This window comes from Oenanthe melanoleuca, chromosome 2 (assembly GCF_029582105.1).
Source record: "Oenanthe melanoleuca isolate GR-GAL-2019-014 chromosome 2, OMel1.0, whole genome shotgun sequence".
NCBI classification, from domain to species: domain Eukaryota; kingdom Metazoa; phylum Chordata; class Aves; order Passeriformes; family Muscicapidae; genus Oenanthe; species Oenanthe melanoleuca.
Window position 1 is genome coordinate 91,063,444 of NC_079335.1, and position 20,149 is coordinate 91,083,592.

General features: G+C 38.8%; 1 protein-coding gene across 1 annotated transcript; it reads right to left on the reverse strand.

Moving 5' to 3' along the window:
• Nucleotides 1-14,672: 14,672 nt before the first annotated feature.
• LOC130248805 (uncharacterized) lies at nt 14,673-18,736 on the reverse strand. Its single transcript, XM_056482825.1, has 4 exons — nt 18,557-18,736; nt 17,062-17,227; nt 16,694-16,752; nt 14,673-15,542 (listed from the first exon to the last, which is right to left on the reverse strand). Exons 1-4 carry the CDS (start codon nt 18,734-18,736, stop codon nt 15,249-15,251), a joined length of 699 nt encoding a protein of 232 aa, XP_056338800.1. The 3' UTR covers nt 14,673-15,248.
• Nucleotides 18,737-20,149: the final 1,413 nt, after the last annotated feature.

Below are 20,149 nucleotides of genomic sequence, written 5' to 3' on the forward strand. Positions count from 1 at the left end.
ACACAGCTCCTCCAGTTCTTCTTTATAACTCTTGCATCACAGGTTGTAAGATTTAAAGCAAATGAAAGTAACTACTGATTTACATGGTGTGTAGATATCATGGTGTTTGGTGTCAGTGCAGTCTCAGACCATATCCTGGAACAGGCTGAAGACTGCAGCTTGTTTAGACTGCCATCATTTGTGACTATGTAATCAAAACAACTGACAGTCAAATTCAACACATTCATTCCCCCATCACAGGGGATCAAAGATTTGCCTTGAGAATCAGAAATTAAGTGATGCCTTTGGAAGTACTCTACAAGTAGTCAAGTATCCCAAAAGATTTTCATCCTATCCTGCAGCACAGGCACTTTGCCTTGCTGGAAGCAATACTAGGAAAAACTGACAATCTTGTCTGTTCTGTCAAGTCTCATATTGTTATTAAGAATCAGCCCACAGATCACTGTGTGGGAGCTAGGTTTTGTCTGGCATTTGTGTTGCTTACATGCTTATAAAAGTTTTGTAATAGCTGATGGGGAAAACAAATAGTGTAATTTCACTGGATGCTTTAAATATATTTTTAAAAGAGGAACACTGATATTTTTTCTACATATATCTGACCAAAATCTCCAGATGGATCATCAGAATTTTTTTTGCTGGGGTAGGTGGGGGAATTTAGTGATGTGCAGTTCTTTTTTTAGTTCCTTAAAGCGTAGTCCTATATGGTCCTGAGCTACTACCTTTTGTTTTTTCTCTTTAGTCAAACTATCATATAAAGATATAAATCAATTAAATTAGCCTGACCATGTTAAGAATAAAACCAGAGAACTAGAACTGAAAAAGCATCTAATTTTCTATTTTCTTAGTAATCTTTTTTTCTAATAGAATGATCAAATTTAATCAATTAACACTGTTTATATGGATAAATATATATGGTACTACAACAGGTAGATACAGTTATTCATATTTCAAGCCAAAGTTTTATCACCTGGTAATGGTTAATGTTCTGAAACTCTCTGTTATTCACAGCCTTGTGATCTTACATGGCAATTGGTCTTACTGATCTTTTGAAAACATGTGGAAATCCAGGGTAACTTAATTGACTTAAATTAGGTAAATGCAGTAGGAGACTGGCAGGAAACTGGGATGAAGGATTGAGGATCTGCTGATGACTTTCCAGTATTTATTTTACTGATGGCTGAATTTTGAGGTTATATTGAATAGTACTTACCAGGTAAATTAGTGATAACTAAGGATACTTAGTGCTATGAAGGCCTTTGTTCTCTTGTTTTCTGTGTGTTCAACATGCTCAGGGTTTTGGTTGGGTTTTTGGTTTTTTTTTACTTTGTTTGTTTGTTTGTTTATTTTTCTCAGAGATTTGTGACAGAAGACCAAAAAAATCCCTGCTTGCATTGTGTGGTCATTCTTACATAGTTGATATCACTGTTATTGCAGGAGGACAGAAACATAACATGTGGAAAAATACTCTAGTTATATTTCTGTTGGTTTTGACTGCATTTGAGTTCTTACTTAATGATTTTCATACACAGAACTGAATTTGCAACATTGCTGATGCTTCCATTACACAGAAATAACTTAGGAAAACATGACTGATTGGGTTCCAATAAGGCCAAATATAGGGTCACTATGAAGAAATGTGTCTTGACCTCATGCCACATCTGAGCTCTTGTCAAGTTCTCGCAGTTAAAGTCCTTTTCAAAGCCTCAAATAAGTATTTTTTTCCTCTGGTGTCTAACTAAAGGTAGAATTTTCTCCTGCAAGTTTCTCATGAGTCTGCCAGTCTGTAGCTCTGTTACTCATCATGTACAGAAGCAGGATCCTAAATCTGTGGCCGTTATACTGAAATTGATTTTTCAGTAAAGATAGGAGCTGCTGTATTCCACCCACATAGAAAGACATTTTTGTACATAAAGTGAGACTGTGCTGTCCCAGCAATACCTGGTATTTACCTTCCATTCATGTCATTCTGTGGCCAGTGAGATGTCCACTTCCTGCTGGAAGACTGCTTCACCTGAGCAGTTTGAGGAAAATTAATTATAAATATTCAACTTAATTAGTTTTGGGTTTTTTTAAACCCTGTAGTCTATTTCTGCATTCATATAATTTTCAAAATTTATTTATATAATTTCCCCTGCTATAATTTAATGGGCAATCTTGCAATTGCAAAGGAGTAGATGAAATTAGATGCACTGTGGTTATAACCTTAAGAAAATATGTTGGAGACACATGCTGTGGTAAAGTACTAGTGTAGAATTTGTCAAAAATCAACAAAGACAAGTTACTCTGAGGTTAACTTGCAAAATGAAAGGTTTGCTGAGATTAAAATAATATATCTTACACTGAGAAACTTAAAAATTGAATCCACTTATTTAATCAAAAGAGAAGTTGAGAGGTGGTTTGTTTCCAACATATAAGATTGAGGAGAAAAAAGACAAAAAGCCATTTCTTTACCCTAATGAAGAAATTCATGACGAAAAAGTTAAAGGATGGAAGCTAATTAAAAAGACAAATTTGAATAAAAATTTTGGCATGCATTAAGTCAGATGATTAAAAGATGGAACTATCAGTGGAAAACCTGGATTTTCCATCTTTTGATTCCTCCAGATAAATACCAATTTATTCTCTGTAAATATGCATTTGTCAAACACACATTACTGCACTTAATACAGTGGTAATTAGCTGAAATCTATTATCTGTGAGATATATAAGAATATATTCAAACCTCTGACTTAGAGCATTTATTGTGTATCATTTCAGAAATTAAAAGGTAGAAGTTAATACACTGGCTGTCCTGTCCTTTTATTTTGACAATGATGCAAGTGTAAATTATATACTTGTGCAGTGTTACTTGATGATAACTGAAAGCATGTGGCACCCTAGTTTTGGTGTCTTTTTACAAATGACAGAAATGACTCTGTACTGATGTTGGGCTTAATGAGAAACTGTGACCTGGTCCAAGTAAGGAGTTTATGGTGTGACCTGAAACTGGGCAGGTTTTCTGTTGTTCAAGTTTAATTTTAGATGTTTTGTGGAATTCTGACTTAAACCAAGCATGGAGTTAAGATCTGTAAAGATCTTAAAAAATGGAACTTGATTAGTTAACTGATAAGTCCTTGCTGTTAAGGTCCTACTTTTATAATTTTTTTTATTATTGAATTTATGAACGGTGGGTATTAAGGGGCTTGGTAATCTAGCAGAAAAGGATGTAGCATCATCCAATGGATGGAAGATGAGACCAGTAAATTTAAATATGAAGTAAAGTATAATACCAATGAAGATTAGCATGTCCAAAGGAGGCAAGAAAGTTGCTGAAGTGCCTGGTGACTTAGTAGTGCTGCATTAATGGCTGGACTGATCTTAGAGGTTTTGTTGGACCTTAATGACACTATGATTCTACAGATGTTTGCCCACTGAAGGTGAAGACCAGTGTAGATGGGATTGCCCTACTTCTTGTTGTTATTTTAGATTGTTGGGTTTAGGCAAGATGAAGTTCTAAGGGACAACAAAGTAAAATTTACTGCCCAAAGATATAAAATCATACAGGATCGTCTTATGATTTCTTTTAGCTGTAAAGTTTTGGAATCCATCCTGCATATTAAGTGAAATTTGTATGTTTGCTTTCCTCCCTTACCTGCCCTGTTCTACTTAGAAATGTCTTCACTACTTTATTGCATTCAGATTACTTAAATTAAGGGGAGAGAGCCTTGGTAAAATAAGAAATCTGACCTCCCAAGCAGCTGGCTGGTAACATGTGAGAAGTGACAGTAGAGGAGAAGGAAAAGACACTAAAAATTTGATTTCATGAACTTCAGATTTATAGATAGCAAGAAGTCAGAAGTAATTATGTATTACTCTGCATCTATTACTAAATCCTGTAAGTGACAGTCAACCCAGAAAATATGCTGCCATTTTTAGTAAATGAAATTAAAACAGAAACTGAAATAAGATACTGAGAATAATCAACGAGATCATGCTGTCATACAAGTTATAATAATGGTACCTTTCATTCTTCTCTGGGGTGCTGTCTTTTCCTTCTCTTCAGCATATGTGCCCCAGAACAGAGATCTCGCATCTATATAGCAGTAATGCTGTTTAACCCAGAACATATGATTAACTGATTCACCTGCTAATGTTCTCAGCTGGACCTCTCATAAATATCTCCTCCTCTTTAGGGACATTGCCTTCTGGAGAAGAATACAGTTAATTAATAGATTAATAAAGAGAGGGAGGGGGGGAAAAAAGAGATTGTGATCATGCTTTTTGTGTAATAGACAGTCTTTCCATGAAAATTACTATATTTTGTTCACTGTTTTGCCCATACCATAAATCTTCATTTTGGAGATGCACTTTCCTACTTTCAAAATAAAAGAGAGGCTTTGTGGAAAAAAAAAAAAAAAAAATCATATCTAAAAGTAGAACAGTCATATTTTTTTCCTGAAGGTCTTAAAAGGGTTAGAGTGAATGGAGTGACATCAGGCTGGCAACCTGCCACTAATGGGGTTCCACAGGGCTCCATCCTCAGGCTTGTGCTCTTCAACATCTTCATAAATTACTTGGACACAGGACTAGAAGGGATAGTAAGCAATTCCACAGATGATACAGAACTGGGAGAACAACAGTACAACAAAGTGCTGGACTTTGCACCTGGGCTGGGACAGCCCTGGCTGTACATGCAGACTGGGGAAGGAGATGCTGGAAAGCAGTGTCATGGAAGGGGACTGGGATCCTGGTAGATGGTGAGATGATGGTCAGCAGCGCCCTGGAGCCAGGGTTCATCAGGCACAGCAGCACAGCCAGGCAAGGGAGGGGATTGTCCTGCTCTGCTCTGAGCTGGGGCAGCCTCACCTCCAGTGCTGGGGGCACCCAATGTAAAAAGGATATTAAACTATCATAGAGTGTCCAAAGGAGGGCAGTGAGGATGGTGAAGGACCTTGAAGGGAAGCTGAAGGAGGAGCAGCTCAGGTCACTTGGTCTGTTCAGCCTGGAGGAGACTCAGGGGAGACCTCACTGCAGTCTGTGACTTCCTCAGGAGGGGAAGAGGAGGGGCAGGCACTGATCCCTTCTCTGTGGTGACCAGTGACAGGAGCCAAGGGAATGGCCTGAAGCTATGTTAGGGAGGTTTGGGTTAGATATAGGAACAGGTTCTTCACCCAGAGGATGGCTGAGCACTGGCACAGGCTCCCCAGGGAAGTGGTCACAGCCCCAGCTGTTAAGAAGTTTCAGAGTTAAGAATTGTTCAGACTGTTTGCTCGGGCACATGACTCCTGAGGATGGCTCTGTGCTGGACCAGGAGTTGGACCAGGAGTTGAATGACCCTGGGGATCCATTCCTACTCAGCATATTCTGTGATTCTATAATTCAAGATGTGACCACCCTTAAAAACTAGCTATGGAAATTACACCTGGCTTTATATCAAAGCAGCTTTAGGCAAGTGACTTTTTATTGCTATTGGTGGAGTTGATTTCTCAATATCCTTTGACAGACATTAATCAGATTTTATAGGAAGCTCAGAAAAAGAATTACAGTAAAACATAGAATAACTTTTTATACGTTACTGCCAATTTTATCATGACTGTTTGCCAGGGACTTCTCTCTGTGAGTCACTGCCATCAGTTTACTTTTCACTGTCTGCCCAAATGTACATATTGTAATTAGGTGTGACAAAGAGGGAGGGTGAATTTATCAGATAAATTCAATAGCACAGACTTCATCTGTAAGAGATAGAAAACACAGAAAACACAAAGTAATGGATAAAGAGAGGTATATAATCAAGTATTATATTCTTATAATTTTACCATTTTTCCCTAGATATTTATTTCTGAAACAAATCCACAGTCAGGTTGATAAATGAAGAAAAATTAGGAGTGAATGAAAGTTCTCTACATTAAATGGTAAAGATGCCATATTTTAATATGCATTGACTGGAATTACAGAACATTCTACATGCCATGCACAGAGAAAGTTGGACTTCCAAAAACATGTCAAAATTTTTATCATACCTGAGTCTACAGTTTTGTCTCAGAAAAAAAAATTGTCAGCAAAAATCAAATTCTGATTTAAAAACACTAGTAGCAGTAATAAAAATTTAGTCATTAGCTAGAAGTTTATCTAACTGGCAACAGAGTCTGCTTATTAGTAATGAAAGAAAAAGATACATTCACAGGGAGAACTGTTCAGGTCCTCTGAAATCAGTGGGTGTTGTTTGAGAAAAGGCCACCTTTCTTGACACATATCCTGACTCCCATTGTCTGTTAGAAAAACAAAAATAAAATTAAAACACCCCAAATAATCATAAAAATGGCATGTTTTAAGTGCATGGGAAAGGCCTGCATGTACCTTAAGTCAAGTTTCCCCCGCCTTTAAACAGCCCCTGCACGTCAGCATCTGATGTGTGAACCTTTTTCAGCCTTGACATGCTGGGTATATCAGAGACAGTTTGATGTATTTGCAATAAAAAGGGAACTGCAGCAAGCTTGGAACCAGTGAAATTTACTGTTGTGAAAATGATGGCATTTTGATCCCGTGCAAGCCTCTAGCCCCTGCCCCCGTCGTCCAGAATAGCAGAAAAACAGTTGCTGTATAAAGTTTATTGAGGCTTTGGAAAGCATCTGTAACTTCTGGGCCCTGTACCAGTCAGTCTACTCTTTGTGAGAACCCCCAGTGACTCAACAGTAAACTACAGTAATGGTGTTGGCCACGTATTTCTTCTATGATAAGAAATAAAAGTGAATCTCTTAGATGAAGAGTACAGATTTTGTTATAGATTTCCCCATACAGTCATTTAAAAGGAATGAATATTGCAGAAGCCTTTCTCTTCAAGACCATGTGTTGGTAACAAATTCTATCTGATAATAACAAATCAGAGGACTAGAGGTTCTCATAGCTTAAACCACAGATCTCCCTATTTGGAAACCCAGGACTTTACTGTGTTTATTTTCAAACCAGGTATCCATAGTTTGTTAAATCTTGAATCCTCCTTCACCACTTCCCTGAGAAGATTGCTATTAATCAAAGATTAAGATTTTGCAAAAAGAAAAAAAGCAACAGATTTGATGCCACTGATTAAGGCCAGATGCTGAGAGCTCTAATCCAGCTGAGTAGCACCTTAGCCATTGCCAGCAGGAATATATGATGGAAATTCAGTTCATGTTCTTAGGGATGACTCCTAAGTTTAAAGCCTGCAGTCTAGAGAAGGAATAGAAAACTACAAAGAAGCAATTTACTATAAAGGTATGACTGATGGCTAAAATTTCTGTTTAGTGTCTATTGCATTTTATGCCTTTAGAAAAATGGGGAAAATGGCCAGAAAAACAAAAATCTATCTTTGCTTTCAATAAATTTTACCAATATTTTATCCATGAGCAGTGGATTTTTTCAAATGCCTCCAAGAGAGCTGGTCTGGATTCTGATTGTGTTTTCTACTAAAACTGTATCTTGTGCACTTGTCATGTCACTGCTTCTTTTTCAGTGCTAAATTCAGCTGCGAAATCAGCAAATAATGTCTCTTTGACTGCCCAAGAAACAGAGGTGCAATTTCCACAAATACTTCCAAAGGGTTTTTCTGTATTTGTAGGCTATTAGATAAGGAGATTCCAAGGTTCTGGTTTATTTCTAATTTTAAGTCATCCCTACACACTGCAGCAGAAAACCAGCCAAAGAACATGAATCATCTAGTAAATCCAAATTAGCATTGAAACTGAAATATTAAAGCTAGAATAGGTTTAAGATATGTGTCAACCTAGGCCATGCAAAAGCTATTACAAAAACAAAACAAAACAAATTAACAAAGTATCTTTTTGTTCAAGGTAAAAAAACCAAAAACAAACAGTGTCCAATATTAGCCCTCAATTGAGCTGTATTTATTGATCATCTTTTAAAATTTTTAAAGATAATGACCTAGGAGCAAAAATTGGAGATCTCTCAGCTGACATCAATGTAAAGTATCAGTGGCTTTTCAAAAAGGGAAAAATAAATACTGTATTTAAAAATATTTAATATAGTTTCAAATGAGTGCAGTGTTATGAAACCCACAGCTGAGCATCAGCTGTTTTAGATCCTGCTGTAGTTGGTGTTTAAGGGCTAATAGTTAAACTATTCAGCTGTTTTCAAACCAGGATTTGTTTCTCAAGGTAGAGCATGACTACAGACCTTGCTTATGATGATGTGCCATCAGAGTTACAACTACTTTCATATTTTTACAGTGTATGTAGGACTCAAGGAGAAATATGGGGACAGATACTGGTTTATTCAAATATTTGCACAATTTACAGAACCACAGCAGGGATTTTTCCGACCATCTTAAATGGCATTTTTCCTTTCCTTTACTATACATGCTGAAAATATATGGGTGGTGATAAAAAAGCAGCATAGAAACTTATGTAGTTTGGAAGAGCCTCGTCTCTCACTGTAAGAAAAACAAAGACTTTTATCTAGGTGATAAGAGGTCTGCTGGGAAATGGAGAAGAAGACAGTTTCATGAGAATGTATTTATTTCAACATACTCCTTTTTTCTTCCTTAGATGTAGTTATGGAGTATTTGAATGCAGCAGGTGAGAACATGGCTGACCTCTAGGACCTGAATGGTTTGGGGTTTTTCTCTAGTAAGGAGGAGCTGGACTATAAAGAACACACTTTTCTGTGTGAACAATTAGTTTCAATGCTGAGTAATTTCCTGTTCAATCCAAGTATCTTAAAAGATTTATGCCTAAAAAGGGAAGGTCTTGACCAGAAGAGGGTGCAAAATTACCTAGCAAGCTGAGACACGTTTTTTTGCCTTTTAAAGACAACTTTATGGCACACAAAAACATTGAGGGAAATGTAAAAGTTGCAATATGCTTGCCAGATAGATGTCCTTTAGCTGAGAGGAGCTTTCTGTGCATTTATATTTTTTGTATCACAAAAAAAAATAAAGACTCAATGTGATAGCACCAAAAGCTGCACTCATGATAAAAATCCTCTCAGTGCTAAAAGAGTTGTCAAGAAGAGAGGCAATATTGATGTAGTCTTCTATGTACTACATAGGCTATTTCTGGCTGATATATGAGTGACATGGAATGCATGTCTGGGCCTCTTCAGGTAGGTTTTAGTCTGTAAAACAAATATTCATATATCTCTCAAAATTCTGTAATATTTTATCACAATGTTGTCGTATCTCCAAAGTGACAATATGAGAACTTTCTTCACGCCAAGAATATATCTGAGAGCACCCTGTGACTCCCTTGCAGAACTAAAAAAAATATATATATTTTACAATAAAAGATGATATTTGGCATAAATCAGAATGGCATCCTGCTTGACACATGGAAGCAAAGCAAAGTAAGGCATTAATTCACTGCTTTGCATGGGCAGGGATGTTCAGCCATCTCCAGGAGGGCAGGGCCACTTCATGTATAATGATTATTTAGGAATACAAACACCATCACACCATTGTCCCCCACCCCTTCCTCCCTCCTCCCTCCATTTTATTTAGTGACCATGATGTCATTTGGTCTGGAATATCCCTCTGGTCAATTGGGATCACTTCACCTGTCCTGGCTGGGTCTCCACCCAACCTCCCAAGCATCTTCACATTCATTGCCAGTGTGGCAGTATGAAAGCAGAAAAGGCCTTGGCTCTGTGCAAGCCCTATTCAGCAACAAAAAACCAACTCTTTCCCTGTGTTTAGCACAAATCTAAAACACAGCCCCATACCAGCCATTGTGGAGAGAAGTAATTCTATCCCAGGCAAAACCAGCACAATCTTTTTTTTTTCCCAAAATATGACTATAACTCCAAAAGTATATTTGATGTAATACACCATTTCAATATAGGAAAAATAAACCTATTGTAACATATATTTCCCCCTATTTCCCTTGCTTTTAGGGCTTTCCTCTGGTATAAAAAATCAAGAGTTCATTCAAAAGTTGCATTACAGCAGTGATGCAAAGACAAGTGTATATAAGGCTGTGGCTGGGATGTTGTCGGTCAGCATTTACAGAGAAGATCTTAGGTGGCTACAGATGAAGCAGAATAGACCAGTCCAAGCCCTAACTATATGTTTGTCCAAGTAAGATATCATAGTCTAAGATAAATAAAATACATTTAGGTTTCTCAGAAAGATTCTTTCAGTAAGTGGAGTACCAGTAATCATGAACTGCAGGAAACATTACCAGTGAATTGTAAATTCACATAAGGTAAAGGCAAGCAGAGATTTCTTTCATAAAGCAGACTCTGAAGGGTTAGTATCAAGGTAACCAAAGACCCTTCCTGATTTACAGGCAAAAACATAGTACAGCAAGTTTACTGGTTTTTTATCTAGCAGGTGGAAGGTTAAAAGCAGCTCTGTACCCAGAGTACAGAAATATTTGCAGAAGAAATGTACTAAGGAAAGTGCTCTTGAATTTTTAATTCTACGTGGTACCTTTTTGGTTGTCTCCTCCTGTACTGGAAGACTGCTTGTACTTTTGCCTCCATGACATCCCAGGTAAAAATGCTATCATTTCAAGTGTATTTACCTCAGCATTAACCAGTGGCCATCACAGAGGGGGAAAAAAAAAAAAAAAAAAAAAAAAAAAAAAAAAAAAAAAAAAAAAAAGTCTGATTGTCCTGAAGTGTTCTGGTAGCATTGTTGTTTTCCTTGAAAACTCAAGGACTTAGAAACCCTCTATAAATGGTGTTACTCTCCAGTTCTAGGTTGTCTATTTCTTTTGGTGTTTGAGTATATGAAGGAGTAGGAAACAGGAAGACAGACTACATGAGTAGTTTCTGATACTAAAAGGATGTAAGGCAAAGATGTGTTAATCTGTACTGAAGTTGAACATGCAGCCTCCCAAGAGATCAAATCCTGCCACGATGTCTGTTCTGAAAGAGAGCCCTGCACATAATGACTGGGCAAGTGCTACTTAATCAGTGGCTTATCTTGCATAGGTAGATATGAATCCAGCATGCTGTTGTTTTTCCCAAGTATATTTTTCTTGGATGGGGAAGAGGATTTGTAATCACACATCCTTGTATGTGGTTTCCTATCAAGCTGATCCCACAGAGCAGATGCCTATCACTATCCCCAGCCTGTGGATTTAGGTCCAGATCTTTAAAGTCGTCTGAGTAAATAAAGTAACAGGAAGGGATCAAGAGGGGTTTACATGCAGTGCCTCTTTTGAAGTCATACATCATGTAAAATTTCTCTCAACAGGAATCACATTTGCTAAATCCTACCTCATCTATTTTAAGCTTGACTCCCTGTTCCTTGAAAAGCCACTATCCACGTGTTGGTGCTTTTTCATCTGAGAGTCACAGTATTCCCAGAGGGTCTGGGCTTTGCAACTAGAGATTGTGAGGACTGATAACAGCAAAGCACTGCCAAGCCTTTTCTCAGCTCAGTGTACTAGAAACTTATCTGTCTGATCCTGAGAAGTTATGTTACCTGCACACTTTTTTCTTCAGGTATTTCATATCCGAGACAAACTAAGCTGATGTTACTTCTCTGAGGCACTTCCAAGGCACCACTAGTCCCCTGTCTCTTTCTGTCTTCCTCTTGCACATTACAGGATTGGAGAAGCGAGCTCTGCTCTTTCCTTGGCTTCATTTCCCCAGGGGTTCTTGCTTGTGGAAAACAGCCTGTGCTTGGAAGGGCTCCAGGCTTGCCTGCCTGCTTGCTTGCCCCATCAAGAGCTGCCACCTTTGATCCTCCCCTGTGTGCAATGCAAGCACAGGGCACACATGAAAGCGCATTTCATGCATCACTGTCCCAGAAGCACAGTGGAGAAACTTTTGGAAGGCAGAAAGTCCTTGTCATAGATATGTGTCCTACTTGGGAAAATATTCCATGGTACCACATACCTTTTATTTTTCCTCTGTGTACAGTTGGTACTGATCTTCCTTCTGCAAGTTCTCACTCTTCAGGAAACAGGGACTGCTTGGCCTCTGTTGCTTCTGCTATTCTCTGTGGCTCTGTGGATATTCTTTGCCAGACTGCAAGGGATGTTTTTTCAAGTTGAAATGCTTTCTTCAAACAGAAGAATGCATGAGCCTGCTCCTGGCTACACATGTACATTGTGTTAATACTTGTGAGCATTGACCCTGAAATCTGAATCTGAAGAATCAGATCTGAATCTGAAGAGTAACATAAAACAAAGAAATTTATATAAAATTTTAAAAATCCTGTTTCTGCATGTAACCTCTCTGAATACTTGAATATGTTTTGGAGATGAAACAACAAATAACATTCAAATTTTTAAGTTATATTACTCATGGTGAGGTAGAGAATAGACTAGAATAGACTAGTTCTGTTATGTTCTGCATGACAAATTATGACCTGGGTCTGAAGGCTCTATCCAGGAGAGAAGCCCTCTGCAGTGCAGGCCCCAGGCCCATCCAGAAGAGACAGTCAGAGAAGGGCAAAACTACAACATTGCTCAGAGAGAGACTAAATGCTCCAGGGAAATGAACAAGTATTTTTCATCTCAGAAAGTATTGCAACCATTTAATTCTGGAGAAGGTACATGCCTCCTTCCAAAATAGTGAGGCTGACAAAATCGCCCATTCAGTGCAGGACTGGGAAGAAATGTCATCAAGGATTTCCTCAAAAAGTAGTGGTAGGGAAAGGGGGGAGCAAGAAGGATCAAATCAAATAATATAGCAAATGAATAGAATAATTGACTTGGAAGGGACCTACAATGATCATCAACTCCAACTACCTGACTACATCAGGGCTGACCAATGGTTAAAGCATATTATTAAGGATGTTGTCCAAAAGCCTCTTCAACACTGACCACCTCTCTCAGGAGCCTGTTCCAGGGTCTGATCACCCTCTGGGTAAAGAAATGCTTCCTCATGTCAAGAAATCTCTGCTGATAGATGCAGCTTTGAGCCGTTCCATTGCACCCTGGCTCTGAATCCAAGGAAGAAATCATCACCTCCCTCTCTCCTTGCCCTTCTCATAAAGTTGTAGAGACCAGTGAGGTTTCCCCTCAGGATCCTCTCCAAACAAGAAAACCCCAGTCCTGAGCTTCTCCTCAGAGGACACCTGCCAGCCCCAAAAATGAGTTACCTACAGGAGCAGTGGTTACACTTGGTGTAGCCTTAGTGCCTTCAAGAAGCTGCTTGCTTTTGATGCAGGCAATACTAACCAGAGATGCACCGCAGAAAATACTGATGTTTGAAGCAAAGGGAAAGTGATGTGCCTAAATGCTGACATACACCTAATGAGCCACTGGAAAATCAAGTAATAAATCTCTGCTCAAAATCAGAGGCTATCCACACATCCATCCTGAGTTAACAGTTCTGGAGCCTAACTGGAGGCAGTGTTTACTCATGTTTCCCAAGTTACAGGAGTTACCAACAAGAAGGAGACCATTAGCCATGGAGGAAATAATTTACTGGGGAATTCACAAAGCAAAATGACCAGTAGCTTGAATCAGAAGGCTTCCCTTTGGTATTCATTCATACACAATGTTCATTTAGCAGCCCCTGCAAAATGTCATGCTTTATTGGTGGTGAAGGTTGTTTCCTTTTCTGCTTTTGTTATTGAAATTCTAAATGGTTATCATTTCAAGGTCCTCCCCAGTACTTTTCAAGCACTTTCCCATCATTACTTCTTCACTTATGTAATATATGATACCAAAACTTTCAGAACATGTCATAAGATCCTACTCATTACTGGGTTAATTTAGTCATAAAACCATTTTTCTTATAAGTCTGTGCTACTGTCAGTAGGTCAAAGAGCAGCTTCCACTAAATGCTAAAACTGTCATATACAACTCTCCTCATATTTCTTCTGAGTTTAAAACTGGATCCCAGCTAATAGATTCTTATCTTTGTTTATGGTAGAAATAGATCACTGGAATCTCTTCTTTTCTGTCATAAGTCCTGTGCTCACCTGGTTAAGTGCAAAGGTCACACTTGTAAGTGACAGAAGAGATCATAACAGTTTATTTACTGTGTTTCTTATAGAAAAAAAAAGTTAATTTAACTTTATATGAAAACCAGCAAAAGATGAGAAACAGCATGAGTAATGGCTAACAAGTTGCAATTTAAATACCAAGGAGATAAGCACCAGCATGAAAAAAACTAAGCATATCAAATTTTGTTGTGCCTCTAGGGATAGGCAAATTTTTCTCTTCCATATAAAACTTTATATAAAACTCTGCTATTAAGACATCATTGTTATATTTCCTTTCTAAAGAGATGGGTTTTATAAATGTAGATTGTTGGGGGTTTGGGATTTTAGGTTGGGTTTATTTTTTTTTTCCTTAGTACAACTGTCTGAACACAAAAGAAGCCTAGAAGCATAGAAAGCAAATTGCTAGCTCATTTTGACAAATAAGCCACACAGCATAATCATTTAAAACTTTCAGAGTACACTTGAGCCAATTTGACTTCCAGAGATGGATTTCATGCAGTTCAGAGAAGCCTATATCTTGCTATACACACATGAAAATTCCATTGCAGGAAAGGCATGCAGACTTACTAAGGCTAACATGAATTTTATACATATGGCTTTTATCTGTGATTTCACTATTGATTTTCTTCCATGTATAATTGTTCTGTAGGAAGTTGCAACTTGGATACAATAAAATAAAAGAATAATCCTTATTTTTCAAGTTTCCCAAGTGATTTTTCATTGTATGAATTTAGAATTTTGATATTACAACCCTACAGTGCAGAATATTTCAAAGAACTTCCCATGCATTTTTGACTGTAAACAATTTAATATTCAGTTTTTGTAAAAGGGCTAGATAACACTGGCTGCCTTGGATTCTTCTTTGGTTTTTTAATTAATTCAAAGTAAGATCTGTCTATTGGAATTCCAAACCAGAGGAACTACTCTAATTGTTCTTATCTTCAGCTCTACATTGATATAAAAATGCTTGGTTTGTGCACTTGTTGAGTCATTGACTTCATAGCAAGGAGTCTCATCAGCTTCACTAGGTGTTGGGTTAAGCCAATAGTAAGGCCACAAATGCAAATTCAGAGACACAGTTTCAAAATTCATAGCAAGAATCCTCTGGGATTTCAGTATTTGTCATTAACAGACTCTTTTCCAAGTCTTCTCATGTGAGGAACTGTGAAGCTGACTACTGGGGATCAGGAGATTTTCATGAACTCTTCTTTCTTATTTTCCTTCTCATACTCCATTTCCTCATTGGTGACTCTTTTTTTCAGCAGACTAAATTAAGACAGACAATGTACAATAAAACTGGTGCTTGGTAATAAAAGCCTGCAACAAAGAGAAGCCATCCTTGTGTTTAGGATTGACAGCCATGTCCCTTTTATCCCACTAGGACTAGTTGTTTTCTTTCTGCATTCAGCTTTTTCTGTATGACAATGGTCTTCACAGGCAAACACACACACCAGCAGTTACCCTGTGTTTCAGAGCAAATTCTGCAATGATAAAGATCCAGTTCCCAAAAACATCTTGTGCCCTCATCTTCATGAGGGCAGAGCTGATGGGCTACAGCAGTCTGAATTCCTATCCCTTGCTTTCCAGCATTTGATGGTTTTGGTTCTTGAAAACCACAGCTGAAACACACCACCAGAGAGCTTTCACAGAAGAGCAGAGGTATCTGTAAATGGGAAGGAAGAAAAAAACAGATCCTGATGTTTTCCTGATGCTGTATTGCAAGGTGTGTCTGCTTTACAAAAATAGATAAACATCAAATCCCACATGCATAGATATACCTCTTTGTATTCTAGGCTGGTTTACTTAGCATTCTTCTGTGTCTCTTTAGCAGAGAAATCTCTTACTGTCCCATGGCATTTCCTTAGAACGTTCAAATCTTGCCTGTCTTGAAATTATATTTCATTATATATTATATTCTAAATTAAATATGTATTTTTTTATGCATAATAGAGGCATGTGCAGCTTTAAAAGAACCTCACTTTTTCTTGGATTTCTATACTTGCTTTATGTACTAAACATGAAAAAGGCTTTAAAATGTAATGTGAATGAAAAATATTACAAAAGAATAAAAATCTAGTGCTGTCTTTAAACCTCCCACACTGCAATTGAGTACAATTCCAACAAGCCACAGGTGTACACCATATGCATAGGTGCAAATGTGATTATGAGAGGTCTGATGACAGTTCTGGGTCCACAAAGCATTCATCTCAATATAAACATCTGTTATGTATTCAAGGCAAAACTGTGCAGAATATAGAGCTGTAATTGAGGTTTTAAATGCAGAGATATCAGGAAACTCCAGGTTATTGCCCCAACAGGAACTCAGATTTGATCACATTATAAAAAGATAGTATTTTTTATTAGTGTACATGATGTTAGGCTTCATGCCTTATTATACTGAGATGGAATTGCTTCAGCTCAACAGAGTGTAGGGACTACTGACTTGGAGTGATGCACTTATTTCTCAATTATGAGACTGATGCACTCTTCTGGCAGAGGGGCTCTGATGAGCTGGGCTGTTGTTAGCTGTCAATATACATTGTGTAAATCCTGTGGTTTGGTTGACTGCCCCCTGTCATAAACCAGCAATAAATATGATGTGCCCAACTTCTGTATTCCACTGCTGACAGCTGAAGTTGCCAAATCCTTTGCATCATATATAAAAGACCCTGTTATCAAATGCTTATAATTTGGCCAAACTTTAGCCGTGCAGAATTAAATTTCCTGTGCCTTGTGTCTGCCTTTAGGCGAATGTCCTTTTTAATTTCTTCTAAAACCATTTCTGAGAAAGAAATAAGGGGAAACTATATTAACCACACAAGGTCTCTTCACAGCTCTCTCTTCATGTCTTGCTGCATTTCCAAAAGTACAGCCTGAAAGGCAAAAAAAAGTCAGGCTTAACTGCTGGGTACTGAAAACATTGGCTTTGTGCAGTTGAGAAGCCTGGGACAAGAGAGGGTATATCATCTTTCTTATTTTATTTGACATTTTTATTCTTCTAACCCCAGATCAGTCCCATGTAAACAGGACTAAAGACTCACCCCTACATTAGATCAAATAGCTTTTCACAGTTTCATTCTTCTTGAGATATCAATAGGACATATAAGGTTTTGTGGGATTTTAAAAGAAATATTATAAGAGGAATCCTCTAATCACCACAATGTCTCAGACTAAAGGCTTACCATGCCCTCTCAGATGCAACAGCTCAATATCACTAGGAATAAGGAAAGAAGAAAACACCAGTGTGTCAGTGTGGAAGACTGAAGTGTCTTCATGCTTAATAGCTGAGGTTTGGATCACTGTTTTAGTCCATTGTGATTTGAACTTCCATTCTAATGAAAATACATTCTAAAAATAACGGTCATACAAATAGCATTGAGAACTGTCAGGCGGAATCTATGGAGAATATTAATAATGTCCCTTCCCTTCCCTTCCCTTCCTTTCCCTTCCCTTCCCTTCCCTTCCCTTCCCTTCCCTTCCCTTCCCTTCCCTTCCCTTCCCTTCCCTTCCCTTCCCTTCCCTTCCCTTCCCTTCCCTTCCCTTCCCTTCCCTTCCCTTCCCTTCCCTTCCCTTCCCTTCCCTTCCCTTCCCTTCCCTTCCCTTCCCTTCCCTTCCCTTCCCTTCCCTTCCCTTCCCTTCCCTTCCCTTCCCTTCCCTTCCCTTCCCTTCCCTTCCCTTCCCTTCCCTTCCCTTCCCTTCCCTTCCCTTCCCTTCCCTTCCCTTCCCTTCCCTTCCCTTCCCTTCCCTTCCCTTCCCTTCCCTTCCCTTCCCTTCCCTTCCCTTCCCTTCCCTTCCCTTCCCTTCCCTTCCCTTCCCTTCCCTTCCCTTCCCTTCCCTTCCCTTCCCTTCCCTTCCCTTCCCTTCCCTTCCCTTCCCTTCCCAGAAGGATGGGGCTGTTGCTAGGCTTGACAGTGAATGCCAGGTGATGTTCTCTTTGGTGGAAGAATATCACCCTTGAGAATAAGACTACAACCCATACCTTTAGCAAAGGAAATACAGTGGCAGGCAGGCTGCACTGGTTAAGGATCTAACTTTGAGAGTTTTTACTTTAACAACACAGAAGTCCTAAAAAAAAAAAATTAGGTGCAAAATTTTCCTAAACTTTTACTTCTAGGAGAGATAGAAGTGACAATTTTTGCCAAGCCTTTCAAGGAGAAATATAGCCAACTTTAACCCCCCAGCCTTCATTCAGAGAAGATTTCCCTCCCTCTCCCCTACCTCCCCCATGAACACATCCATGTATCTTTGTGAACTGAGTAGAAATCAAAGCAGAATTTGACTCTATGTAATGAAATCTATTTTCTCCCCAAAAAAGCCTGTCACGTTACAAATGCAAACTCTTTCTAGTAAATTTTCCTTTCATTTTATTTCTTTCCTGTGCTTTCTCCTCACCCCCCGCCCTTTTTACTCTCTCTCTCTCTTTCTCTCTTATGCAGAATGAAAAGAGTTCTTTAACCAAACAAATGTAAATACGTAAGTGGTAGGGATTTTTTTAAAAGTATGTTTTTCAGTTCATCTAACAAAGACATATCTGTCTGCTCGAATGATTCCTTACTGAATATGAATGAGAAGCCCTTTAATGAGGTACGGTAATTAAGCCCTGGCAAGCCCCCCTAGCCCCCTGTCAGCAGCTTCCCAGGCAAGCAGCCATTGAATCCGGTGATTGACAAACCAGACGCTGGACATGTACTGTAGCTGATGGGGAACAATGGGCTGGGGGGCCGTGGTATCCGACACACCCGGCTGTTTCAGCCCCATCGCAGGGCCGGGCTCCTGGCATGTCCCTCGTGCTGTCCTGAGGGGCTGGAGCTGCAGGTTTACCTGTGGGACTCTCCTGGCTCCTCTCTTGGTGCCCATCCCGGCTGGGTGTGCGCCGCGCCCGCTCCGCGCAGGAGCACTCGTGGGTCGCACTGCTCACAAATCTTTTAAATTGTTAAAAGTCTTTAACTATAGGATAGGATTCATTATCCACTGTGTTTGCCAAAATGCCATTTAATAAGTTGCTTGTTTTATTAACCCTGACAGAAAAGAAAACAGGGTTCTTTATCTCCAGCTGTTGGAGACAGATATGGGATTTCTCTGAACAGTTTTGCTTAGCACATTGCAAAGTGAGTGTGTTTAACAGGTGTGGATTGACTGGTCTACAGTTGAATTGCACACCTTTTTCCTGCTGTCCCATACCCTGGTAGTCCCCATGTTTGCAGAAACCATGTGTGAAGTATTGGTAAGGAAAAAAAGTACACCAAGAAACAACCACAACATAAAAACCTAGAAGTCCTGGTTTCTACCATCCTGTAACTGATGCTGCATGATTGCTCAGCAGCCCAGATGAGAAGGATTCATCTTTGTTTTAATTGATTGTAGCCATATGGATTGGCATTGTGAGGGAGTGCTTGATTTCCAGGCCAAGAGGTTAATTTCCTTCCTGTATGTCATCAATTCTATAACACATGCACATGCATTACACTCCTCGTGGTCATTTGGAAGCACAGGTAGTGAAGGCCTGGCTGCATGCTTTGTAGAACAAACTGGAAAATTATTTGAAACATATGATGCCAACTTGCATTTTGAAAGCATATGCAGAGGAGAAACGTACTTTTCAGGGAACTGTTTCAATTTAAACAATTCCTATCTCCTAAATAACACCAAAAATATGTGCAAATATGTATATAAGCAAACATTATCTGAATAAGCTGTTAGAGTCATTTGTCAAAATTGGCAATCTGCTCTTATTAAAATTGAAAGCTCAACACTCTTTCTTCCTTCCTGGACTTTTTTTTTCTTCAAAAAGTAGAGATAAATCCCAGTAGTACAATTAAAGCACCAACAAAATATTACTTCATTGGGCTTAACGATAGATTACAATGTGTGCATAATGACCCAGTTCTAGTAATATCATCTGATTTAGTAAGGAAATCAGAGTTTGCCATATGTTCACCAATAAGGTCTTAGAAATTCTTCTTCTTGTTCTTGATGTCTCAGCCAACTGCTAGTGAGGATGCTGTTTGGTCCTGAAATCATCTTGGTTTTGAGCACCAAGCACATTAAAGTCATAAGCATGTGGCTCATTTTATCATGCCATCTCTAGGAATGAGCAGGGGGCTATTTAATAACCTGCCACCTGCCTGCCCTGAATACCTTTATGCCTGAAAGTGTTCCAGTTGCAGGCCTGTCTGAAAACAGATTTCCTGTTAAAAGCTCCAGAAAGGTATATAAAGGTGACTTTCAGAATATTTTAAAAAACAAAAATTGACCTTGACATTTCCCCTA